The sequence below is a fragment of the Mycteria americana genome, chromosome Z, assembly GCF_035582795.1.
Source record: "Mycteria americana isolate JAX WOST 10 ecotype Jacksonville Zoo and Gardens chromosome Z, USCA_MyAme_1.0, whole genome shotgun sequence".
Classification (NCBI taxonomy): Eukaryota; Metazoa; Chordata; class Aves; order Ciconiiformes; family Ciconiidae; genus Mycteria; species Mycteria americana.
The window spans coordinates 57,961,765-57,988,863 of record NC_134396.1 but is presented as its reverse complement, the minus strand read 5'-3'; the positions used below and the strand labels follow the sequence as shown (position 1 = coordinate 57,988,863).

At 41.6% G+C, this 27,099-nt stretch overlaps 1 protein-coding gene across 1 annotated transcript; it reads right to left on the bottom strand.

Moving 5' to 3' along the window:
• Nucleotides 1-9,633: 9,633 nt before the first annotated feature.
• On the bottom strand, nucleotides 9,634-26,450 carry ALDH7A1 (aldehyde dehydrogenase 7 family member A1). The gene is made up of 18 exons (XM_075527132.1): nucleotides 26,244-26,450; nucleotides 26,047-26,100; nucleotides 25,021-25,086; nucleotides 23,246-23,326; nucleotides 20,979-21,102; nucleotides 20,259-20,391; nucleotides 19,598-19,642; nucleotides 18,502-18,579; nucleotides 17,520-17,617; nucleotides 16,421-16,462; nucleotides 14,954-15,048; nucleotides 14,014-14,098; nucleotides 13,618-13,724; nucleotides 12,748-12,864; nucleotides 12,201-12,298; nucleotides 11,962-12,035; nucleotides 10,944-11,019; nucleotides 9,634-10,143 (listed from the first exon to the last, which is right to left on the bottom strand). The coding sequence occupies exons 1-18, from the start codon at nucleotides 26,415-26,417 to the stop codon at nucleotides 10,089-10,091; spliced, it is 1,602 nt and encodes a 533-aa protein (XP_075383247.1). The 5' UTR covers nucleotides 26,418-26,450; the 3' UTR covers nucleotides 9,634-10,088.
• Nucleotides 26,451-27,099: the final 649 nt, after the last annotated feature.

Genomic DNA, 27,099 nt, shown 5'->3' with positions numbered 1-27,099 from the left:
TTCATGAATCAGCTCTACTCAGCTGTAAGAAGCAGAGCCAGCAAATCCTGCGTCTGTTTTAATGTTTGTAATAAGCTCTTTAAGCTAATACTAGAAATTCCATTTATGTTTCTGCATTAAGTGACAAAATGTGGGTCTTTTTGTGTTGGAGACATACAGTAACAACTGTAGAGTGTACTATACAGTGTTCTTTTCAAAAGCTTTTTTTCTGTCTTTCTGAAACCTACCTTTTTTTTTCAGCTCTCAGACTGAGAGATCTTTAAGCTAGTTTGATTTCCAGAGTGTGGGTATTTATTCTGCTCTGAATTGATCCATTCTTTCTTTTACAATGTGCAAGAACGTACTGCAAAAACAGATGTATTCAAATCGCATTGGAAAAACAGAGATGTTAATGTCTAAATCATAGAACAGGCTTTTCTTTTCTTTTTCTCTGACAGTTTTCCCAACAAGTAAGAACTTGGTACAATACACCCCAAGCATGGATGAGCGGGCGTGTAACGGCTATGCTGCTTTAGCCTCTAAATGAGTATTGCATGGTGTCCTGGGCCATCCTAGAAGGGTGCTCAGAGCCTGGACTCGGAAAGCTCGGAGCAGGACGGGATTTCCCCTACCGCCCTTTCCTGGCTCTGCCTGGGGAAGTGCCCCGTGCAGCAGAACAGTTCCGCTCCCATCGCCCCCAGGCAAAGTCCTTCCATAACGTACCTTCACTGGGAAAATTTTAAATCTCCAGCTATTTCACCACTTTTGCTAGCTGTTACTTCTCCTGGCGATACCACCACTTAAGGCTATGTGCCACTGCTGTTGGATGAGGGAATGCACTTCCAGTGGATGCTCATCCCACGCTGGTCCCATCAGGGACAGCGGAAGCCCAGGGAGGAGAGAACTATTCCTCCCTATGTTGAACTTGACACAAAATTTCATAAGCAAATAAGCTTGCACACAGGCTAACAACCACAGCCTCATGACCGGAGACTGCAGCATTCTTATCAATCATGATGAGATGAAGAGTGTAACTTTAAGTGCCGCAAAAGTTTTGCCATCATTGCAGAGTAATGAGGATGTGAAATTTGAGCAAATGAAACAGATCTTTTATGAGATGAAATGAAGTCTTCATGTTTCCTCCAACATATTTGTCCTCATATCTTTCACCAGTCTAGAACGCATTTTGGCAACCTTATTAAGAAAGTAGGTAAAGATCTGCCCCATCAAAAAATAAATATTAGCAGCCTGGATTATCTAATCAATTTATGATCAAGAAATTGTCCAAAGGATTAAAGTCTATGCATTGTAATGATATGTATTTGGACTCCCAGGGCATTTCCCCACTGCTTTGCATCACATACAATTGTATAACTCATATGATAATGAAACTGAAGTGTGAATTGCCGCAGTGGGTGAGTGTGTACTGGCTCAGAGTTCTGCAAACAGTGGCTTCTGGCTCAGAGCACTGACAGCCTTCTGGCAGCAGTGCAAATGACAGCATCCGAGAAGCAGCCTGTGCAAGTTGCTGCCAAGCTGCTACTTTCAATGTTTCTTGAGCGAAAAAAAGTGAATAATTTTACTACCAAAATCTAGTTGGTCTAGTGAGGGCACAGTTCAGGAAGTGCAAATGAGCCAAACAAAAAAAAAATATCCATTCACACCTCTGTCGTAGACTCAGTGGTTCTTCTCGTTCCTCTAGGCCTCATGCATTGGCCCGTCTCTGTCCTAGGGCTGGCTGATGAGAACGGGAAGTTGCTCACCTGGGGTTTTACTGGCAATAACGTGTCATGAGCTAAGCCACAGGTGTGCAGGGCTTTTTTTGAATAACCTACACGACCTGTCCAGGAAGATCAGATGGGGCTATTTTGTGCAAACCCCCGAGTACAAAGGTATGTTGCATCACCTCTGCTGCACCAGCTCTGCTAAATAGATTTGAGCATCTGAGTAACCGGTTTGGCAGAGGAAGGAGCAGCTGGACATGATGAGTGTCCAGGGTAGAAACACATTTATCTCCTATGGGTAGATGTGGAAGATGCTGCTTTGATGTCTAACTCCCTTTTGGCAGCACTATATTTAAGAGCAAGCTTGCATAGGAGCATCATACACACAGATATATATCCCTGGTCATAAAAGAAAGGAGTTACAACTAGACTTTGTGGGATTCCCTGGCCTGGCTCAGAGAAAACCTACTGGATCAGGCAGCCAAAGGCTGTGGGACAGCATCTGATTCACTGCCAGACAGTTTGGCAGGCGACAGAGAAACCAGCAGCGTCCCAGAGGGCAGCACAGGTCCTGTGTGGGAACCACCAGGATGAGGCAGCGGTTTAACCAAGATCCTGCTCAGCCTCTAATTCAATGCACAAGCCAAAATCCCGCTTTGCAGTGCTCTGGCCACAGCTGTGTGAAGGAATTTGTCTTCATATTGAACTCTCCGTGCTTCTACCTTGCAGTCACTGCAGCGGGTAACTGTAGAGCAGTCATTTCTCCGGCAATCTCGTAGACAGGAGCAGACCTCTCCCTCGGTCTGAGATGCTCATGCGCTGCTGTGAGCGTGCATTGCTCTTACCCTTGGAAACGCTGCAGTCAGGCCGTCGCATCTGTGCTTCATACAACACGAGGCCTTTACGTCGTACCTCTGACCCCCGGCGACCAGCTCTGCTGATGGGAAACGGGGAGGGCACGGGTGGCAGCCGCGGCTGCGTGCTCGCTCCCCAGCTCTGCCCGCTGCCCTGGTGAGCGCGGGCGTTCACAGAGGGGCAGCTCAGGCTGCGAGAGAGGGCAGGCAGCTTTTCCCGTCTCTTGCACAAGTGGAGCAGCAGAATATTGCGTCGCAGAAAAATACAGCTTCTCGCAGCGTCTCTCCTGGGGAAGAGCTGTGGAGGAAACGAAAGCTGAACGACGGTAGTTCACAACAGAGATCAGGGAGAACTTGGTTTGTGCTTTGGCTGTGTTCACGATATTCATCCTGCCTCAGTGGAAGAAAGCAAAAATTAATACCTCGAGTTTTAATTAAGCGGCCTGGTAAAGACACATGCAGATCCAGATTCTCCACTCCCAGCAAATATCATTCTGGAGTATAATTATACAGAATTCAGTATAATTATACAGAGTTCAGACAGAAACAGTGCTAAACCAGAATAATGAGAAAAGAAGAGCACAAACATTTTCCGCTCTGCTGTGTTGATTTACTGAGCCATAACAATGGTTGACTAATCTCACCTCAGTGCTGAGGAATGAGAAGCTACAGAATGATGGACTAGATAAACAATTAAACAAATGTAAAGTCACAGAGATGCTATAGAAAATACACGTTGGTCTGTAAGTATTTAGGGGAAGAATGAATTGTTTTGACTTCGGTCATATCTGCTGTATTTCTATGCCAGATCTCATTTTGATCTCTGGTAGGGAAATAGTGGAAAACCATGATTTCCTGGTATTGTAACCCACATTGCAAAACAAGTTTTCTTAGCAGCTTAAATGCAGAATTCAAAATATGTTGTCTGATTAGCTGAGGGCCATTGTAAGCCACGCAAATCACTTATTATTTGCAAACCCAGCAGACTCTGAAATATCAATGTCGTAACCCAGTTTCAAAAAAGCCCCAAAGAAACAAGCTAACACTCTGAGGAATGACAAACTTCTCACTTACAGTAATTAGGACACTTGTGATTTGAGGAACTCACAATAAGATTTGTGTAAAATATGCTTGATATTTACAATTTCCTGTAGGACCAACACGACATGGAATAACACAGGCTAAGTACCAGTAAGGGTTAGCCTTTCTGTGAACTTTCAGTATTTATTGTTCAGAAGGAAGAAGGCAGTGAACAGCCAGAAGAGTAAATGATATAATCAGCATGCAAGCCAGAGTACCTCGAAAAATGTCAGCTGACATAAATCTAACAAATATAGAGATTTAAAATGCATGGATTAATACACCAGAGCTGATGTTGAAAAACATGGAACAGAGAGATTGGTGTGAGGTTTGTTTGTTTTTTTTTTTTTACACAAAACACGCTGAATGACATTGGGACAATTTTTACAGTAAAGAAAACATTAAGAGAAACACAATGATCAAAACAGGAATGTTTCTTCTGTTCTCAGATACTTTCCTTTGTGGTGTTGTTGGTTTTTGCCTTAATCATAACAGATATTTTTGACAGCCCATCCTACTGCCAGATTCATGCTCCAATCAATGAACTCCTAACAGATTTGGAGGTTTAGGATGATATTGTTCCATAGTGAGTACATCTGTCTATGCTTTATCTGCCCGAATTGCAACCTTATGTGTTAGCTTAGACTACATCTGGCTCCTTTCCCTGTTCTCCTCATCCAGTAATGCTCTTATCCTTTTGTTCCTTTATACACTATCCAAAAACACGCTTTTTCAATCTATTCTATTTTGTGCACTCTGCCCGCCCCCCCCCCATTTGCAATAGCCTGACCCTATCTTCCCCAGCATTCCCAATGTAATACCCAGCATCTAAAAGCCTGGTACGGGGTCCTCTCTCTCCTCTGCAGTACTGCCTGTGTCTTTTACCCTGGCTTCACCACCTCCTTTGCTGGTGGTTTTGAATTCCTCATCCTCACTTTCAAGGCCCTTCCTTTTTCTGCAGCTGGTGACCGGTTGCTGCCTTCCCACAGGTTCCCTTGCACAGCTATGGCACTTGTCAGGCTTTGCAGAGAGTCACCTCAGCATTAAATTGGCAGGGAAAAAAAAATCAGTAACACAGCTAACCAAAAAATACGGAAAGGAAATCAGCGGGCAAGACAGGGTCACGGCAGCCAATGTTGGTTAAGCCTGCTTTGGAACAGCAGTGCTTGACTCACAATTTTTAGATTTCCTACCTTGTGCTCCATCCCTGACTTTTTTCTTACTGCTGTAAGTTTCTGTCTCCTTTGCTGTCACTCCATGATCCTCTCCTTCAGCTAAGATCCTGACAATGTTTTTTCAACCTACAAAGATTTAATACCATAGCAAAGCTTAGGAGGATAGTTCAACCTGCACTGTATCATGAAGCATCACCATAACCTTACTCTGCTATTTGTTCTGCCTTAAACCAAGACCATAAATCAAGGGCCGTCTGGGTCAAATTGAGAGGAGAAGGAATGTCTTTACTCTTTACGGGGTAAACAGATATCCCTCGTTTCTCAAACACATAATCCTGAGCCCATACAGGCGTAAGTGAATACAGTCACATATGAGCTAGAAGGATGTTTATGTTCTGGGGTTATATGACTATCCTGCATACTTCTGGTGATAAATGTGTTAAAAACATAAAAATACCAGCAATTGTGGTAAAAAATGTAGTTAGAAGAAATACAACTCAAAGAAGAGGTATGTGCTGCACTTTTTTTAGATATTTTTCAAATACAGCTGCCACATCAGACTGAGAGGTTTATATCATTATAGGCCAGTCTATATCACAGGCCAATGAGTGAGTAGCCTCTTAAAATCCACAGAAGACAGGAGGCAATAAGTGCTCAGTAATAGTTTGGGGATTAAATAAAAGCCTGAGGAGCAAGAGAGATGGCATTTATCCTCTGTTCTTCCTCAGTCTCTCATTTTTAAACTTGCATGCTGTCATTTCATTACCTCTATAACACTCCCCTGAATAAGTGAACAGGTGATGCTAACCAACTTCACTACCGCTACTAAGGAGGCTTGGGACACATGTAAGGATACTGCCAGGGAAGCGTGAAACACAATTACCACCAACTTCCATCTTTCCAGACTTTAATGTCATGAAAGGATGTGCCTTCCCCTACAGTTCAGAGATCTGGCTTGTGCTGGTTGTTCCCTTTAACCCCACCTTGAAATCAGGTTGCAGAAAAACGGAGCCATAATGCTGGCGAACAGTAACATGCATTAGCATGCATTAAATAATTTGTTCTTCCCTGGAGATGAGTACCTGGCTGAAACACTATTATTTTTATCCTTTGGCTTTTGGAGCTAATGTTTTATATAACAATTGCAGTAATCAACGGAGGCTTTTGCAGAATAAAGTGTATTTAATTACCAGCTCAGAAGTAGTGTTCCCAGATGTGCCGCAATATAAAAGACATTCAGAAGAAGCGGCTTGTGTTTTACACAGCTGGCTAGCAAACCCAAAGGCTGCTCTGCTGCCCTTCGGCAGGCTTTAGCCTGACCAACAGCGACACCGGGAGGACCACGACGATTGGAAAAAAGGCTCCGTGTGCAAGTCCCTGTCCCAAAATGCAGAAGCGCTTCCCTATTACCTGCAGAAAAGCAATGAGCTGTATAGAAAATCAACGCTAATAATTTAGCAGAAGAAAGAGAGACTGGGAACAAGTACGTACCTTTGTACCAGGTACCCGCAGGCAACCATGTTCAAAATGCAAGGTTAGATGAGACGCTTTGCAGGGCAAGAAGCACTTCAGTGGCAGCAGAAGTGTGTAAACAACTGAATGCAATTAACCCATTAGTTTTCAAAGACTAGGCATGTAGCAAATGACAGCATGTTTTGCTGATCAAGGAATACAGATTTCAGAATACCGAACACAAGACATTAAAAAAGTCCTTGCCAAGCCATTGTTTTTACTCAAGAATTTAATTCTATGTGATTAAGTCATTTTACCCATATGTAAGCCTGAAAAATTTTTGTCCTCTTCCACACAGGAAAATAAGAGTATACACTTGTGCAATACATGCCCAACACACTGGTGCAGCACCAACGTGGCAAATGAGTCAGAAGACAATCCAGGCAAAGAGCTCTCCTGTAATTTACACATTCTTTTTTTACATAGCTCCTATTGAGATTAATGCAGAGACTTGAATGGATTAGTACAGGCTAATGAGTCTTGAATGCAGCAACGATATATATAATATCTCATACAGAAACATAGGCAGCTGCCACCAGCTAAGAGTTCTGGCAGCCTCATGGTTTTGAACCCATCCAGAAACAACACATAGAACTGAATGACGGAAATACCATGAGAAAACATGATATAATATGAATGGGTTGGTCTGTTAGTACTGAAAGGTAACAGTGAGCACTTTCCCAGTTGTTTTAAATTCAGCACTGCAGGCCAGCTGTTTGCAAAACCCAAGTTGAGACCTACTATTGGCGAGTAGTATTCCTGGTTCCTGAAAACAGTTCTTGTACCAACTCTGCTATCAGAAACTGTGATAGGATGCAACAGAATGGAAGAGTAGCAGCGTGCAGCTAACAGCCTGTAGGTTTGATTTTTCACCGTTCATTAAAAAAGCAATTGCTCTGTTTGTTTGTAAGTAAAAATGACATTAGTAGAATTTGCATTTTTCTTCAGTTAAAAGTAACATGGCAAAAAGAAAGGACGTTACTTGCAAGACTGTTCCCATGAAGGTCATTTCACAGTAAGCAATGCTGTGCTAACAAATGAATTATTGATCACGTGTCATTTAACACTCGTTATTCACTGGTGTTACACACTCAGTGGTAATTAAGTTTATGCAACAGTGGAAGCCGCTGACAGAATTTGTATTAAAACTGCAAGTTCCATTATGTTGCACATACCAGTAGCTCCAAGACATATTTTATGAATTCTCAAATTGCTTTCCTTGGGTGAGACAACCCAATGGCAGCTAATGCAGTTTACAATCTCCTGAGTGGACTTTCCAAATTAAAGCAGAAATTGAGAAAGAGAGCGCTTACAGTATCCTTAAACCTCCTTAGTTTAATACTTCATCATAATTGTAACTGCTTACAGGCACCTAAATGCTTGCCAAAACCTATTACAATCTGCAGCCGTCTTTAAAAGGCACTCTCCCCAGAACCACTTCACTGGAAGTCATTCAGCTAGTCAATGCAGGTAGGATTCTTCAACAACAGGTAGCTAAATAAATAGAAGGGTGGAGAGAAGCGAATTGCAAATTGCAAAAATCATCTAAGGAATTCAAAGCTGTCTGGGAAGCAGATGAAGTGTTACAATTACCTGCTGTAATGCCATACTGGCAGTCCGATGGCAATGCAGATAACACGATCTTTGGAACAGAAATTCATATACTCAGCAAAAGTCAGGATGAATTTGTAATCTACTTACAGAGAGACCCTGTTATTTGTCTACATAAAGTGGATCTAAATGCGCTTACTCATAATACACAGAGGTAGTTACGCAAGTATTTCAAACTGAGTCCTCTGCAAGACTACTCAGAAGTTTGTGTTGAAGAAGGGATTGTTACATATCAAAACATCAAGTTAACCTTCAAAAAAGGTTTAGCACGTTTGCTATACAGTCACCCTCTTGATTACATTCCTGCATTTTTTCCATCCATACTCATTTTCAGATAATGATTTGAAGACCAGTCAAACATCAGACTCACCATCCCATTTTTGTTCCATTCCACGGCCTGAGTTCACATATCTGAAGCCAGGTGGCAGAGTTAACCTTATTCCTGTAAATTAAACCACTGGGCTTGTGAAATTATTTTATCCAAAAAGAGTAAAAAGGCCTTCATTTTCTAGAACAGATGTGACATAACGAAGCTATCCAAAAACTATTAATAAGCAGCAAAACGGGGAGAGTTCTTGAACTTATTTTTCATTGTTGAGACAGTTTCATAGTGACATTCAGTGCCACAAAACAGTGTTAAAGAATACAGCTTCTGTAACTTGTGCTATTTTCAGAATAATTAAGTTTAGAAATTGGATTGTTTCTTTGCCCTCTATCTGCTAATGATTTACTGCCTGCTTAGGAGATTTCAGTTCCTTCTGTGTGCAAATACTCAACGTTCTTTCATGAAACCTGTTTCCTAGTTAAATGGCCAAGCACAAAGAACTAGAGGAGAGAGTTCACCTAGCTGTAAGAGACTCTGTAGGAAAAAAATTTGGCTCCCTACTGTTTATTCTGTAGAAAGTGACCCAAAATACTTTCTATAATACAGATGTAAAATTCAGACCACTACGTATTTTAAAACTCGATATTAAGGTGAAAGACGACGAGCTAGCATTGTGGTATGTGCTGGACCTTTAACGTAATTTGGATGACATTGCTATTATAAGATCTTAGTTTCAAAATAAATCAAAAGCCAAATCAGAGTCCTAGAATCTGAGCCCAAAACAAACAGCTCTGCCATGTTTAGAGGTTGTGGAAATTTGGTACATAGGATTGAGAGGAAATCTTCTCCAAAAATAGTACATTAAAACCCTCAGAAGTTACTCTGTGGAAAGCTATTATCAGCCTAGTAGCATCATGCCTTTTCTCATCTTGGACTCTGAGCAAGGCTCTTAAATGAGCTGCTGATGGCTGTAGTCTTCAGTGGCCATGAGAAACCCCCACCTACGGTGAAACACACATAAACAATTTGCCCATCCCCAGCAAATTCCCTCTGGAAGAGTATTCTCTCCTGGCTGCACCTCCAGTTCTTCAGCTGGTTTGGTTGTAGGGTGTCACAAGGGCTGTGACAACCTGAATTGGCTGTGACTCCTCCCCTTAAGGGGACGTTCCAAGAGACTGTAGTAGCCCTTGCTCTTAGCCCTTATCTCCCAACACACAGGGTGAAAGCCTCCTTTCTGAAGGAAAGGCAGGAAAACTAATGTGGTCCTTTTAGCCCAGTGATACTTCCCCCAGCTAGCAGCTCAGTGTGTGAAAACGGACAGTCAGAATGTTCCTTCTCCAGAACAACGAACAAAAACGTAGAACTCCAAGGTATCTCACAAAATGTACCTTTATTTATGCATTGAAAAATAGCCCTGTACTGCCCACCCCCCATAGCACCAGGTATCTGTAGGAAACTCAGCACGCAGTTTGGAGCATAGACCTACTAGCTGGAAATACCAGTGAATGGTGGTGAGGCAGGGGAACGAGAGTGTTGATACTGAAATACAGTGATAAGGCAACAGATTATCCAGGCTGCCTGAATCCAAATTTGTTAGTTTCAGTCACCCTCCCTTTTTCCCAAAGACCACATAGTTCTCATCTGAAGAATTAAGTAGTAATTTCATACACTGAAAGTAAAGCAATTTTAGAGTAGCTGATTTTTTGACAGAATTAGTATCCTTGCTGCAGATAAGTTTCAGATAATTAATTTTCTTCACCATGAGGCTTAGAAGGTGCTTGATTCTGAAATGCTAGGAGAGTTCATGGCACGGCCGTTCATAAGGCTGTTACTGAAACTTGATTCCTTGAGCCAAAGGTAAATCCTTGCTGTAGTTGATTGTACTGGAAGAGAAACATGTATTTAGAGACCAGACTTGATCACTAAGACAGATTATGCAGTCCATTTCCTATGTACAAGGCTTCTGATCTCTGTCACACATATACAAGAGACTTCTGTAAGCAGTTTCCCTATTTAAAGTTATGAACTGACTTTAGTCCAGTTTTCAATATAGTTACTATGTATGGGGGAAGATCATATTCCCCATTATTTCTTCCTTGATAGATCAAGGAGAAAGTAAAGTATCATTCTCTATTTAATCTCTTACTAGGAGAATGTCCATACAGAAAGATCAAGGTGGGATTTCTCATATTCATAAGCCTTTGCATGGAAACCAAAGTTAGCATAGGTAAAGGCTAGGGAAGGCAGCAGAGAGTGGGAATGGTCAACCACTACAGCCTGTCAGGAGATTTATGGATAGATACCCAATACGTAGCTAAATCACCCACCACTAGCAATAGTGGCCCTCTCACTGTGGTTGCCACTTCATGTATTTCCTGACAAGTTTCAGTAACTTAATTTTTAGCCAAGTTTAAAATCAGGCAAGAGGAGAAAAAAAACAGATTTTTTTTTTTCCTTTTGAGGAACAGTGAGTAAAGAAAGGTCTTTATCTAGACCCTTCAAATCATCTTCTACTAGGAACACAGATGTAAATTCTTGCATGAAGAAAAGGCAACAACACTCATACGTGGTTCTCTCACATTTAGCAAAGATAACCTCCTGTAGTCAAGGATTTATACGTTTTCAACTTTTGCAACTTTATCTGTAATTTACATGTATTTGGAAATTAAAAAGACCGTCTTACCAAGTAGACCGTCTCATATAGAGTTTCCATGAATCACTTCCAGATTCTCTTCCCCCACCAGTGTGCTTTTCACCACCTGTAGAAAAAAGGTTATAAATGAAAACTTGAAATTTTTTTGGAGCATGGGAATCTGGACTAACTCCAGGAGGTGAGATATTTCATAAAAACTCATGGGAAAAACTATTCCTTTGCCCTTGTTCTGTATCTGAAATAATTACAGAACACCACCACATACAACTCACACAGCTAGCTCTCTTCTCATGCTTGATCCAAAACACATCTGCCTGGAGTTGAAAGTCTCATCATGCTGGCACCAGAGGACCTTGTTTTAAAGATATTTTGTTTTAACATGAGACAAGAGTACAAGAATGTCCTGGTTCTTGTACTGTTTAAATGGTAAGATGAATATTTCTTCTTCCCTCCCCTCACTTCCTTCAGTATATACAAAAAAGAGAAATAAAGGCAAAAACGTATTTAAAGAATTTCTCACAAAAATACTTCATGCTGTCATTTTTATATACACATGCAAACTTACAAAACAAACGTTCTCAAGGCTGTTTTAGTTACAACTGTTTTAAACAGTTTTCCACTCAGCCACATCTTTAAAACACATTCAGAACATACTTCTGAGTTACAGTCCCTTGGAGGAGGGGGAGGGGGGGATATGATACGTGGAGTATTTAAAAGGCAAATACAGATATTTTTAAACACTGAAATCCAACTACCTCTAGTCAATTTGTGTTTTCTGCTAAAGCAGTATAATTCAAAGTTAACTTCATTGATTTCTTCAATTTACTCATTTAAATGGACTGATTAAAACCCTGAAAAATAACATGAGAAGACCTAAATTATACTAGTTTTAGAGTGGTAATGTTTTATTCTCTTCCAGAGTCAACAGAAAAAAAAATCCCCCCACCTTTAAAAAAAGTGAAGCCTGAGGAATAACACCAAGTCTCTAGACCTGATGCTAGAGGATTTTGTCATTTAAAGGATAAAGAAAAAGGCACAAGTAACATACCAAAAGCACCTCCAATCTCAGCCCCGCTGGTTGGGATGTTGACATTCACAATGCCACAGTCAGATCCTTTTGGCCTACAAACAAAAATAAGACACAATTACTCCTCAGGATCAGGAAAGGCTCCTTCACTAAAATGAGGGCTATAAAATGCTCAACTAGCATTGTGCATAGGTTTACAAAAGACAGGAAAGACTGCGATCTTATGCTTCAGGAAGGTAGAAAAGTAATTTAAATTATACCCAAGCCAGCGGAAAATTCTTCCCAAATCCTTGGTAAAGATACTGCTGGAAAGACCTTGTTTTACTTCATTATTCCAGGCAAAAACCTCCTCTTCCTCCTAAAACGAGTATGTGTCAATGGTTAAACCATGACCATTCAAAGCAAAGCAGTTACAAAGAAGCACTGTGAGAAAAAAAACCAACAGACCACAGCCATAATACAAATATACTGAATGCCACTTGGCAAATACATGTGCACCAAGTCAGGGACAGGATACCTCCACCACTGCACACAATATACAACCTGATTTTGAGCAGGTTGACATGAACAACAAAAATCTATTCCTTTACAGACTCTGATCTTAACTCCAGTGCTTTTCACAGAAAATGCCTAAATGTAGCTACACAGTGAGGTAAGCTATTACAGTGGATATCCCACAGTGCAGAACAACAGTTACCACTTCAAGTGCCGGGACAATTACATGAACATGACATACATCTGAAATCTCTCTCCTAACTCTTCTGTTAGCATCCTTGACACCTGACTAATTCCCCATTGTTATTTTACCTTAAATTTCAGCACATACAGTATGGGGGCAAATGTCTCCGTGTGGACAATGGGTGCATTATGAGGAAGGCCAGTCACAATGGTTGGTTCAACGTAGTTTCCAGGCCGATTTATAACCTTCAAAACACATAAAAAGAAACAACTGAGTAAGTTCAAACCAGCATCCTCCTCAGTACTATCGTAGGAAGGGAATCCTTCATGGTCTCATTACTATAGTTGTGCCTAGCAATCAGAAACAGAAGGTCAGGTCATTTGAGTAGATAACTTAAATTTTACTCATTTAAGTGTTTAAAATACAGATGCATAACTTAGTCTACTAAGTAGGTAATCAAGTCTCAAAGTCTAGCAGCTGACAAAAACCACTTCCTTTGTCCTACTTTAAGCCGATTAGAACTTCAAAGATATTAGGAATAAAGAAGGGGCCAGTGAAAGATAAGAACTGCCAGAACATTAAGTCCGTGAGAATTAAACATCCCATATGATGTGCAAGTGGCTCTCTTGAATCTTCAGTATTTCCCGAAGTTTGATATTGTGAATCCAGGGACAGAATTTTTCTTTGTTATGTGTTTGATATTCACCATTTACATTGCTGTTTGTATTTTCACCATCACCTGCAACTAGGGAGTAGTGCAAGGAACAGCCAAAAGCTCTTCGGCCAAAAGCCATTTCTTGGAGGAGAAGGTAGCTCTTAAGTAGATCCATCTTTACCCTAAAGTCAGGATTGCAATTCAAACATTCTCAGACTGACTAACTTAACATCCTGTAATGGCTGACAGGACAAACTGAGATACAATCTTGGCCTAAGCCACCATGTTACTGTATTTTTTTCCTAGAGCGCTAAATGTAGCGGGGAGAATACAAGTAAGTCACCTTTCCACCATAGACCACAGAGCCACCCTGTTGTTTTGCTTGTTCTACTGCATCAAGGAACATTTTCACTGCTTCTTTGGTATGTAGAGGTCCATACAGAGTGTCAGCTAAAAACAAAGATCCAAAGACATACTTTCAGCAAAACTGTATACATTTGCAAATATTCTTATCATGACATTTTGGGAGTAATTATTTAATCTGTCCAAGATGAGCAGTATTAGCTGGATTCTTCATCTCCCTTTCAGAGTTTGTATTCTAAATGAAACCATCTATCCCCATTCTCTGGTAAACTGCTAAAATTAGATAGCTTTGATCTATAATCTCTTTGGAATTTAAACAGAAAGAAACAAACAGAAGCTTGTCTCCTAAACCCATGAGTTGGAAATAGCTACTTACAATCCCACGGATCACCGATGCGGACCTGGGCATAGGCTTTAGCAAGCTTTGCCACCACCTCATCATGGATGCTTTCATGGAGGAACTAAACAAAATGTAGAAAGAAGGTTGTAAGACAGCTCAGCTTATGTAACTATTTTTGAAGAGGGCTGAATGAAGTGCGGAGGCAGTGTTGCTCATTTTCAGCAAATCGCAAAGTTAAAAATAAACACATGAGCAAGGCCTTGAAACAGCACTAACACCATGAAATGAAGATTTAAAATCTTCATGAAGATTTAAAAGAAGAAAAAACCCAAAAACCTGTTTTAATTTTATCCCATCTCAGATCAATAGCATCAATGTGATCTGTAAACTCTTCAGTTAATTAGGACAAATACTCAAGTGATTTTTATTGCTATAAATTGAGGAATCACTGCCCTCCCTATACACCTGAAGTTAACCAGCATCAATTTTGACAAATATTTACTCAATCAACCCAACTCTGAAAAGACTATACAGTCACAGGCTGACATTGTAACACCTTTAAACTTGTTGAAAATGATTGGTTAAAAATTAATAATAAAGTAAGCAACACACACCCCCTTGCTTCGCTGAAATCTAAACCCTGCACCAAAACTTGTAGCAGGCACAAGCAAAGAAGCTCTAGCAATGAAAACAGAGAGAAATACAGGAAGTATGGTTAAGTTTTATTTTCCTGTGTTTTAGCACCAGGCACATTTAGAAACACATACAAAGAAATGCTTTAGAGCTAGAATTATAGCGGAATGACCAACTACCATCTTATTTTCCCATCATACTGATTTTTGAAAAAGTAAAAATGTGTTTCAAAGACTATTTGTTGCTCTCCATAATATTAGGAATTGTTAGGCATTTTCTGAGCTAATTTGGAATTAAGTTTAAATTCAGAGCTACCCAAACCAGACAACACACGTTTACTCACCAGCCTTCTAGCAGTTGTGCACCTCTGACCTGCTGTTCCCACAGCAGCAAATAGAGCAGATGGGATGACTAGGTTCAGATCTGCATCTTCAAACGCTAAAAAAAAATTAAAACATCAGCGTGTTACTGAAGTAAACAGGCAGTTTGCATGACTTAAGACACTAAACAATATAATAAACTGACAGGTTGGTCAAGAAGCATTAGCAATAGTCGCACTAGCATAGCACACTAAGATATACAGAAACACCTCAAAACTCCTATTACTTTTACACCTGGAATTAGGCACATGCAATTGGAGATAAATATAGGTCTGAACAACTGAAGAGAGCCTTTTGCAGTAAAGCTGGCAAAGAACCTCAGCTTCATTTTAAATGAAGAAACTACAAGCAATTTCCTGCTGTTTCATCAACCCTATCCTCTCACTGAGAAGACATGTAGCAGCATAAGGAAACGATGGTAAAGTGTATCCAGATGGCATGCAAAAAAGTAGCTAAAACACACAGGTACCCAATAATGTAAAATATAAATGAGCTGAACAAATTCATCTGACTAGAAGACATCGGGATCTTTAAAGCAAAGCTAGTATGTAGAAGCCTCAAAGGATGCCCAAAATATCACCCAGCTTAACCAGTCCACAGTATTCTCTAAGTATCCAAAATTATTATTAAATGTGGGACAAAGTCCAACCAAACAGTGCTTACGCCATCATTCACAGCCAATTCCAGAAAAAGCATGACTTTCATATGAAAAAGGAAACTATTTTCTAAGTATAAAGCAAGTTTATGCTACTGACTGTGAAGCAGCACAGGAAAAAAGAAAGACCTGCTTGAATGTTGTTTTCAAAAGAGCTTAATAGTCTAGATAGGCAATTACATTTGTTCATAATATGAGAAAGGTGAAACAGAAGTCTACAACACACGGGACAGCAGTTTAGGTATTTATCTAGCTTATATTTTCTTTCTGCCACATTGCTCAGCTTCACAGTATTTATGTTACGTTTACCTGGGAACTAGATCATACCCTAAGCTGCTTAAACCTGTAAAATGTGCTAGTAAAATAAATACCTGCATGCTTTGCTTTCAACTATCTTAAGTGTCTTAGACTTTATATATATATGTACTTATATTCTAAAATGCTAAAAAGGTGGTGTTCACAAGATTAGAACTATCCTAAAATAAATTTATTTAGCATTGTCCACATCCCATTACTGAAGTTTCCTGCTTCACCCATTCCTTTCTTCACTTCAATGGTGAATACATGCAAGAGCTTGAACTTTCATTTTTTATTTAAAACACTACCCCTCCACAATCTGAAGACAGGAAAAAACCCAACATTCTACTACATACTTTTTAAACCTCCAGTGTGGGGGAAAAAAAAAAAAAAGAAAAAAGGGACAATTTACTACAAACATTTGTGTACTAACTTCCAAATATCATCTATGGGACTAAATTTCTACAGTGCATATTACCAATAATGGCATTGTTTCCTCCCAGTTCCAGCAGACTTCGACCTAATAAAAACACACAAAAAAAGTTATGTTATACACACATATATTCACTGCACCTCATTCAGTGAGCTCACCTCTAACTACAGCTAAGTTTCATAAAACCTATTTTTCTGGGTAGACAAGAAGTTTTAGGCATCACTGTCAACTAATCACTCTAGCTAAAGCAGAAAATTACACCGAATACTACATCTGTCACATACTGTGAAGAAAGATACCTGGAGAGCAGTTAGGGCAGAAAGAGGCTTTAAAAAATAGGCAAAAATAGCACTGGAAAGGAAAACAGAGAAAGTTGCAACATAAATAGTATGATGCAGACAAAGAAGAGGAGGAGGTACTATGGAGATCAAAATGCATACATAAAATTTAACCAGGCTTATTTATTTCTCTGGCAACTGTTTTATCTCAAATCTGAGAGCAGGAATCACCATCTACTTCTGGATTAACCTCTGCAGTCTGTTCTGGTTTTGTTGTTGTTTTGTTGGTGGTGGTGGTGGGTTTTTTGGGTTTGGTTTTTTTGTTTGTTTGGTTGTTTTTTTTACACTCCCATGAACTTCAAATGTATGAGAAAATCCTGTTCACACCGTTTTCTGTTTAAAACTACAGAGTTAGAATCCAGCAGCTGTGCATGGACTCATGCCTGTACACTTTTAAATATTTACAACAAAAACAGCACTTCAAAAATCATAACTTTCCTCCTGTATTCATAAGTAGTAAGGGGGCACTTCTCGATGAGCACATTGCCAAAAGACCATAGGCCCTGGCTGTTCATCTTGACAATCTCCATACAATGGTATTCATGGAATACCCCCAGAATTAACTGTAGGACCATGGATTTTTGGATACCCTGGAAAAAACACTGAGTTGTGACAGAACTAACTGAAAAATGCAGTATCTAGCTCTGAGCAGTTTCAACATCCTATTTCCACCAAGTTAAGAAAAAAAAAAAAAAAGGTAACACAAGAGGCAAGAGAAACAAGCTGTTATTTTAAAATACGATGGGGCTCCCCTGCCTTTCCCAACCACGGAAAGAAATGAAGTGGAGGAGACCCCACACACTCACCAAATCTCTCCTGAACCATGAGTGCTACCTGCTTGCCCACTTTCGTGCTGCCAGTGAAGGACAACAGGTCCATTCTCTCATCTTTCGCCATTGCTGTCCTGCACAATGGGAGATATACCACCATGTTCACCGGAGGAGCAGACAGCTGGAAAAGCTGCTTGCGCCTTCCATACAAGCCAACTTCAGCCAGGGAGATCTTTTAAAGACAGAGCTACTTCTTTGAAAACATCAGGTAAGTGACTGAGCAGACAGCAGGAAAGCTGCTTCTTAGTCAGAAAAGGGAAACGCCTTGTTTCCCTCCCCCTTTTCAGACCATAAGAGCATAACCTGTACTAATTTTGAAATTCAATCTAAAGTACATAGTGAGATCAGCTCCAGTTGTTATGTTCCCTAAGAAAATATGCATACCTATGACTTTTTTTAATGCTTACCCTCTGTTTTGTCTTCTCTTGAAATGCTCAAAAGATACATTTGAATACATATTTGTACTGGGAATTTCCACATTGTAATAATCAAACAAAACAATATGATTTGTACAGCTTCTAAGCACAGGTACGCATCTATGAGCAAGTGCAGACTCCTATGTGAGCATGGAAAATGGGGAAGTATTCTCCTCCACAAGTGGTCCAAAAGGCCAATGGGCTAGAAATTGAAAGCTCTTAAGAACATGATGAGTGGAATTTAACATTAGCTGTATTCTTTGGGTGTAGGCATATGCAGAAGTAGAATATAAACTTAGTCATCTCTCTTCACTAAATATCTGATAAGTTACTTGTTAGCAGCTGATCTCACAACAGCAAGTAGAAATACATATTGTATTTACAGCAAGGCCAGAGTTTCAGACCAGTTGATAAAAATGATGGCAACAGGTACATGCATGTACTGGGAACTCCTGGAGATCAGAATAACTTTACAAGAAGTACCTCAAAGAATATTCTTTATGCTCTATACATCTTCATAAAACACAAGAAATGTTACCTACCCAATGTCTGCTCCACCACAAACAAGAGAACAGATTGCTCCAGGCACTTTGTTATCCTCCAACACTTTGGCAATTATCCTAGAACCAAAGATGAAAAAACGTCAGAGATTTCTGACAGGTGCATATACTAGGGAATGAACCATTAAAACTGTCTGACCATGCACATGAAGAAGCCACAGATTTTTAAAAAGCAGCAGTCTTGCAGTTAATTGACGTGTAGTTTGTACAATACATAACACACTTCTTTCATCAAGGACTTTGGTGTTACAACCATAGCTCACACAGAAGTAAGACTCAAAAATATAGTCATCATGCATCCACACAACTGGCACAGACAAGCATTAGATCAGCATGTAAAAACCTTGGCCATACAGTCTTTCATCATTAGAAAGAGACATTTATATAACTTCATGGAGTTACATAAAATACGCACAAGTAGTTTGGGGTGGTTGTTCTCAGGAGTTAATATTAAAGCTACAAGACTTACTAATTACTTATTTTAAAGGGGCCTATTTATATGTAGCATTTAAAAATAAATGTTATTCATAGCACACAATAGATAAGTATTTAAAATGCTAATATAGTAAGCAAAGTAACAATAAACCTAGAATAAGTATCACTATGATATTAATTCTTTGGAGTTCTTCTCCTTTTTATCAAGAATTAGTTTTGAACCCTGGAAACACATGCTAAGGTGTTACTAAGTTTGGATAATACAGATTGTGTGAAGGCATCTTCAGGATATAGGTCTACACAGCCAGCCAGAAAAATTTGCCAAGAAACCGGGTGATGATGTTGGGCTGAGACTCCCAAAAAAAGGGATGATTCTGAAGCATGAGTGCATGATTGAGGGAAACTGAATTTCATGAGCAATTCCTCTTCTACAAGGAAGCAAACCACACAGCTAGCTCTACTTCAGCAGAAGCACAGCCCTGGTCCCAGAAAAAACTGGCCAACAGTATAGTTAACATCCTATATATACTGTTACTTCTTAGGTAACAAGGGGAAAGCAGTTCTTCTGACCACTAAGCACTACCTCAAACAGAAAAGAAGTCGTTTAAAAAGCAAAACAGAAAGCAAAGAAACCAGAACTCACTTCGTAACAGCAACACTAATGAGGGACGTTGTAGGAGCACCCTTCCTAAAAAGAAAAAAAATTTAAAAAAAAGAATGACATTATTTTCTGTTCAATTCTTCAAGAATAAGAAATAATTCAAATATGCAATTTTTATGCTCTCTCAAATACAGCACACTGTGGTTAGGCTGGTTTTCAGGTGCATATTAAGACAGGAACTCAAGCGTTTCTTTTCACAGTTGAGTATTCAGAGCTTCTACTGAAATCCACATGAACAAGAGCTATGCCAGACATTACAGTGAAGCAGGTAAATGAAAGTGGAACAGGAGCAGAGAGAGGAAGTAAAGCTACTTATTTAGATTCTTAATTTTAGCTGTACCGATTCTGAAAATACTAACTGTCCGCTATCACTGCTCCAAGACCTCAACCTGGGTTCCTTAATAACAGGCCATTTGGCTAAGTCCTGGACAGGTCTGAATCTCAATACCTCATAAAAGAGGTTAGCACAAAACAAAACAAAGCTCTTTGACTACAAGTGAACCTAAAAATAAATAGAAATTAAGCCTACATGAGATAGAACCAAATACACAAGAACATCAGACATTTGATAACAATTTCATGCCTGAGATAATAGCTCTCTAATTTTAAAATACTGTTAGCATGTTGGAGAGCTGTATCTTACCAGAGGCAAGCGTTTCCACAGATCATTGCAATTGCGCTGTTCCACCCATAAACCGCTACAGGGAAGTTAAAGGCCGTGATGATTCCTACTAACCCAACGGGATTCCACTGCTCTATAAGGGCATGGCCGGGTCCTGAAGGCAAAGACACAACATAATGCATTTTGCATCCATTTAATGTTTTTTTAAAAAAGAAACCATGTGAGCAAGGGGCCTGGCATCACTCCTCTGTCCATCAGAGCATTAGCTTGCGGAGAGCTGTATTGTATGTGCTCTGCAGCTTACTGGAACAAGGTTAGCTAGATTGTGGAAAAACCTCGTAACATGACAACATGAAGTTTTACTATTTTAACTATTCAGTTAACAGAATGGTGATTGTCTGCTAATCAGTAACTGACAAAAAGGTGTCTCATTTCTAAGTACACTGCTGAACTTTTTACATACTTTTCTCTAGCACCTTCATTAACAAAGAAATCAAAGAGAATCTAATGCTTCAAAGAGTGGAGAGAAAAATCTATTGCCTCTCTTGCTGTATGCCACAGGCTAGATACTTCATTAGATGACCCTACTGCTGACCAGCACATCTATTCCTAGACAACACGCTCCCTAAATAACTCACAGTACAGAGATTTTGCTGCACTCCATCACTGTATATTTAAGATACATCTCCATCTCTTCTTTTGTACAAAAAAAACCCGCAACATACACAGACACATACTTACTTTCTGAAGGTAAAACAGGTCCACCAATCATTCGGGACAAACCAACAGCATAGTCACAGACATCAACATACTCCTGCACTTCCCCAACACCCTCGACAAAAATCTTTCCCATTTCCAAAGAGACCTGAAAAAATTAAGAGCAAGCAAAATTCTTTTTTAAAAAATTCCCTCGCATCCCCAATACATTTTGTCTCCCACTAATGTCAGGTATATCTGTACACCAAGTAAGATTTAATACACATTTTTTCATTAGAAGAGATTCACCTCTTCCTGAGTTATTCACAGCTTAAAGAAAGAACACAACAGACAACTAGACAGGAGTCACATTCCCATACAATAGGAGGAAATTAGAAGAGGAAATTAATGAACAGAGGAAATTAAAAATAATGTACCGAAAGGAATGTCCAATAATAATGAAGTTCATAGGTTCAGATCAATGAAACGCTGAATTTCCATCAGGACGTTTACACACATTGTGGACCAAGCGTGGAATAAATTGGAAAAGAGGGACTACACCGCTCCAGCAAAGGAAAATGGTCATTTACTTTTTTCATAAGCAAACTACTAATTTTACAACATCTCAAAGTGAGTTTGAGAGAACCCATTTTCAGACGCTGCTGAAAATGTCTACACATCTTTAGTATTTTAGCAACCTGGGATGTTCAGGATTTTTTTTTTTTTAACTGAAGTCAATTCTAAGCTATGTCCTTCTGTTAAAAGCATGTTAGATGTACACAGCAGACATAGAGATTATCAATGAGAATAAGCTGGCATTTGAAGACATCTTCCTCCAAAAGTGAGATAATTCACTAATTTCAGAATTCAGAAGTCACTCATTTACTCTCACTTAATTTTACAGTCATCCTCTGATACCGAGGTGCGACTTTCATGTAGATACCACCTACCACTTTAGATTGATAATTGTACTTTGAAAAAGCTGTTAAGTGAGGAATCAGGTTCAAAGAATTGCCACAAGATTTTATTCTCCATGCCAAGGTTAAAATAAAGGTGACTAAATGTCTAGGTATTTCTATGATGCCTGTGGTCATCTTGACACAGAAGGAATAGCCCCTATCTGTGATCAGAAATGGAGGGTCATCAGACATATTTACTAAGAAACACAGTGGTGAGTCTGTAAGTGCAGTAGAGATACATCTGGATACTTAACAAGGACATTCTGAGGTGAGGCTGGAAATTTCCAACAGCATATGAAAAGGTGAGTTGCCATACCATTGCGTTTTACATATCCTAAGGCCAGGAAAAGTCCTAAAACCTGGATACCTACTGCACCGCTTTCACCCTAACGCTCTTCCCTATCCTGGAAGGGCTGAACAGACTTATTATCTGTTTGGGAAAGCTAGAAAAATGCTCTGGCAATGAGCAACAAGTTTTGTCCAAGGAACATACAGCAAACTTCAACTTCTGTCTGTCCACACTTTGAACATACAGCAAACTGTATTGGTCCACTCTGGACCACATTCTGTCGGTCCACAGTGTACCGTTTTTGAATACAAAAGTATGTTAGCACTCCAATTCCACCACAGAAACTCTTCTGAGGAGACAACATCAAGGGAAAGAGCAGAACAAAGTTTTGTAGGTTAACAATATGGGTTTGACTACACATGGAGTTATTCACTGACAGCTGTTTCTGAATAGCAGCACATACAGGCAAGCCCTGTAAAAGGCAAGTGGCAAGTTCCCCGCTTGTCTCCTTTTCTTCCCTAGCGACTAGCAAGTGTTTTGAAGGAGCGGTCCTTCAACCTTTATGTCCCGCACAGCACTGCAAGATCTCATTAAGACCATCTCACCTTCTGAAGCCTTATACCTCCACATGTCAGTTCACAAAATCCTGCAGATCACCAGAAAGAGCTCAAGGTTAAAAGCTCTGTATTAGAGCAAGGTCTTTTTCAGGACACTTTTAGTATCAGACAGTGCCCTATCTGACAGGCAAGTGGGAAAACAGCAGGGCAACAGTTGTAACACTCCTCCTGGCCAGAGTACAGGCTCAGAATGAATTACACTTTCTTTTCCTGGTATATATTATCGCTTTCAGTGTAGGATGCCAGAATGCAATCTCACTTTTTTTTTTCCTTTTCCTTTTTTTAATTAACAGTTATTTAGGCAAGCTAACAGAACTAACAGTATTTTAACAATTATTAAGGTTAGTATTGCAGAGTGGTACGTTAAAAACCAAGAAAAAGTTTTGACACACATGCTCCCACCCCCCTCTTCCCCGCAAAGTTAAGCTGCTTCTTAAAACACCTTACCAAGCTTCCTAGAACTTTGATTTTTTGTCTCAGGGCATCGCCAATCTGTCGCACTATTTCTCCACGCTTAGGTGCAGGGATCTAGTCAAAACAAAAGAAAACAGAAGAATCTATTTAAGATTGAACATCTGTGACTTCTGCTGCATATAAACTGCTAGTTTTCTATCACTGCAGTAAGAAATCACTGATTGCTGTGCTTTTCCCCCTATCTTCCCAAGACATCGTTTACTTGTTCATTTTTATCACGTGCACTACTTTACAAGAAACTGTTTCCTGCCTCACAGAGACTGATAATACTGCACACATTTATGTCTGTTCAAAATTTGAGTTCCACCAAATATTGCCAGAAACATTCAGATTATTAGTTCTGCTACTTCTGTTTAGCTACACCACCCACAATGCCCCCAAACAATCAGCTGCACCTCAAGAAACAAGTGCTTTTTTTATACAGGCAAACTCAACTGGTTTCTGAGCTTCTGAATTGTACTTAACATCACATTTTGAAACTTGTTGTTTCAGTATGACAATGGCTGCTGACATTTATTTTGTTAGCAGATGCTGAGACACACAGAAGCCTCGATCATGGGCAAATTAAACCCATATACCAAACATTAATAGATTTTTTTTTAATGTGGTATCAATATGTTAGATAATAATCAATAGCCAGGATCAATAATAAGCCATATGCATGAGACAGGGTTTACAGGATTAGAAATTGCTGATGAACAGGCAGCTGGAAAGACAGAAGTGACGAATACATAAACCATGCAAGCATATCTCTTTACAGGCAAAATCTTTCAGATAAGCTCATTAAAAAAACAAAATCCACAAACTAAAACCAAACAGCTTTGAGATGAGGCTTTAAAGCATTTCATCTGTTGATTCTTTGTTATCTGTTAGACTGCTTTCAGATTATTTCCAAACACATTAGGAGCTGGCATGCACTCACCAACATTATATTAATAAACTGTAACAAAGGAACACGTACAAACATATCCCAAGGAAGCTGAGGAAGCTGTTGTGTTTGTCCTAAACTTTGTTCTCTTCAGGCAAGGCAAACTACTTTGCTGGATAAAATACAGAATGCCCAATACCTTACAAATTCCGGTTTCAGCTTGTATCAAAGAAGTGGCAGGTAGTTATAAAAACCAAACCTGGCACGGCCAGCAAGAGAATGGATGCTGGCTGGACATAGGTTTTACAGGGATGCTGAGAACTACAGCTTGCTAAGGAAAAATAGCTTAGCTATTGTCTGACACAGCAACGTAACACTAAGGTTTTGGAGTAACGTAGCTGTTTTGTGAAATACCAGGACAGCTGGCAAACAAAAAAAGCACACTCAAAACCAGCAGTCTTCCTCACCCCATGAGAACAAGATTATCACCACAAGTTAGGTATCCAAATATTCTGCAGAGTTCTTGCAGGAGAAAGCATGTGGCAAGGTGAAGTTAAACACACCCACAGAGATAATTTGCTCGCTACAAGGTTTCTGAACTTCAGCAGACCTGTAGGCAATGGTTTACAGGCACAAACCTGGGTAAATATGCCAGGCTTTTCAAAACAAACATTTTCCGCAAGTCAATGTCCTCATCTTTGTACCTCAATGGTAACGTGCAAGTTGTCTGGGTTTGTTTCTTGAGGTCCTCATTGCAGATTTTTGCTTTAATGCAACATACACAATATGAACGCGTTTTTACATCACCACCTGACAGGGCAATTTAACGGCCTTCACCTGCCAGAGATATGTTATAAAAGGTAAGTTTCTGTTAACTTACATCAGCCCAGACCTTCCATGCCTCTTTAGCCTTCTTTACTGTTTCTTCATAATCCTCCAAACTAGCCTACACGAAGAAGCATGTCAAAGAAAAAGTTAGGAAAACTAAAACCCCAAAACAAAAGCCACAGAAAAGCTTCTGCATCCAACTCAAGACATTTCTAGTGGATAGTATTGCACTACGGAAGACCAATTCCACAGGAAGTTTATATCCTGCCATAGTTTGGCCCCAGTATGGCATGTTGAGTTCCTTGAATTTACTGTTGATGAAAAAGCATATGTGCTGCCTAAACAAAAAAACCCATGAGTAGATATTTTCCTTCATATAACAAAGGATGCTCTATAAAGAATAGTTATAAGGAAGGCATTTATCATATATTCATATCTTTTCTTTTATCTGAGATACTACTACTATTAACAACATTAAACAAAGGCTGTGAGGACTGTCCCACTCCACCAGCCTCACTGGACATCAAGGGCTCATCGAATCCTAATATATGAAAGGAGTAGGTTAGTGCCACAGCACTGTTCTCACACTAAAAGCCTCCACAGATTTAGCACGTGAATGCCACGTTGCTCTCCTTCCTACCTCCCCCCGGCCGCTCAGCTCCACGGAACAGCCGCAATCCACCCCCCTCCTGCAGCCCCCTCTGCAAACAGACGAAAACGGGCCGGAGAGGCCCTCGGCCTTCCCAACACCGCTTGCGGGGGGGAGGCGAACAGCCTGTTTTCCTTCCCAGAAAAGCCACAGGCTTATTTCCAGCAGACGGCCCGAGCTGCGACGAGCTCCACCAACCACCTCTGGATTCGACATCCCCTAGAGCCCTGCCGGCACCCACCCCGGCGGGTTCGTGCCCTTCGCGAACCTGGTCGAGAGGAGGAGCAGCTCCCAAACCGACGCCCAAACGCCCCCCGCTCCGGCCACGGGGGCCAGAGGACTCCTCCCTTCCCGGGAGCCGCTGGGTGCCTGCCCCCGAGCTCCCCCGGCCGGGCCGGGCCGGGCCGGGCCGGGCCGAGGCGCGCTTACCTGCCGGACGCTGGCTATGGGCTCGTTGTTGGCGGGGCAGTACGTCGTCACCACCTAGGGCAGGAGGCGGGGGATGAGCAGCGGGGCCGCGCTGCCCCTTTACCCAACGCAGCAAGCCCAGCCGCCCCACCGCCCCCCTCCCCGGACCCGGCTCCCGCGGGCCCGCTCCCCACCGCAGGCCGCGCCGCCGCCCGCACCTGGCCGCCGCCGCCCCAGCGCCCGTTGTACACGCCCGGGTTCTCCTCCTGCAGGCCCAGCTCCCGCAGCCAGGCGTAGCGCGGCTGGCTGACCAGCAGGGTAGACATGGCGGCTGCCGGGGCCCCGGCCCGCAGCGGCAGCAGCGCGGCAGCAGCGCGACGCAGCCCCAGCATGGCCGGCGGCCGCCCGGGGGTGGGGGGTGGGGGTGGGGGCGGGGCGGGGCGGGGGCGGGGCGGGGCGGGGCGGGGGCGGGGCGGGGCGGGGGCGCGCGGCAATGGCCGCCGCGCCCCGTCCCCGCCCCGCCCCCCTCCCGCCGGCGCCGATTGGTGGGGGCGCGGCGGCGCCCCTCCGCCGGGCCCCGCCCCCGCCTGCCTGCCAGCCCCGCCCCCGCCTGCCTGCCTGCGGCCTGCCCGCCTGGGGCCTGCGGCCTGCCCGGCCCCCGCTTGCCGGCTGCTTGCTGCCTGCCCCCGGCCTGCCGGCTGCTCTCCTGCCTGACCCCTGCCTGCCGCCTCCCTGCCTGCACGCCCCGGGTGGAGGCAAACGGAGTAGAGCCCCGCCCGCGCAGAGTCCCGAATCCTCCCCCAGTGCAGGTTCCCCTCCCGGGCCACCGCGCACGGCCGGAGAGCGGGGCCGCGGAGGCCCCCCGCCGAATATTTCTTATAGCAGGGGACAATAAGGCATCAAAACAGGGAAAAAACCGTAGCTATCCTTACTCAACAAAGGAGTAATAATAGTGATAATGTGTAGGAGTATGCGTTAGCGTTTTCGTTCTTTAATACCGTGCTGGAATCTCAGTGAAAAGAAATGGCTTCAGCTTCCAGGCCTGCCGCTTACCCACGCTCCAGTGTCTGCCAT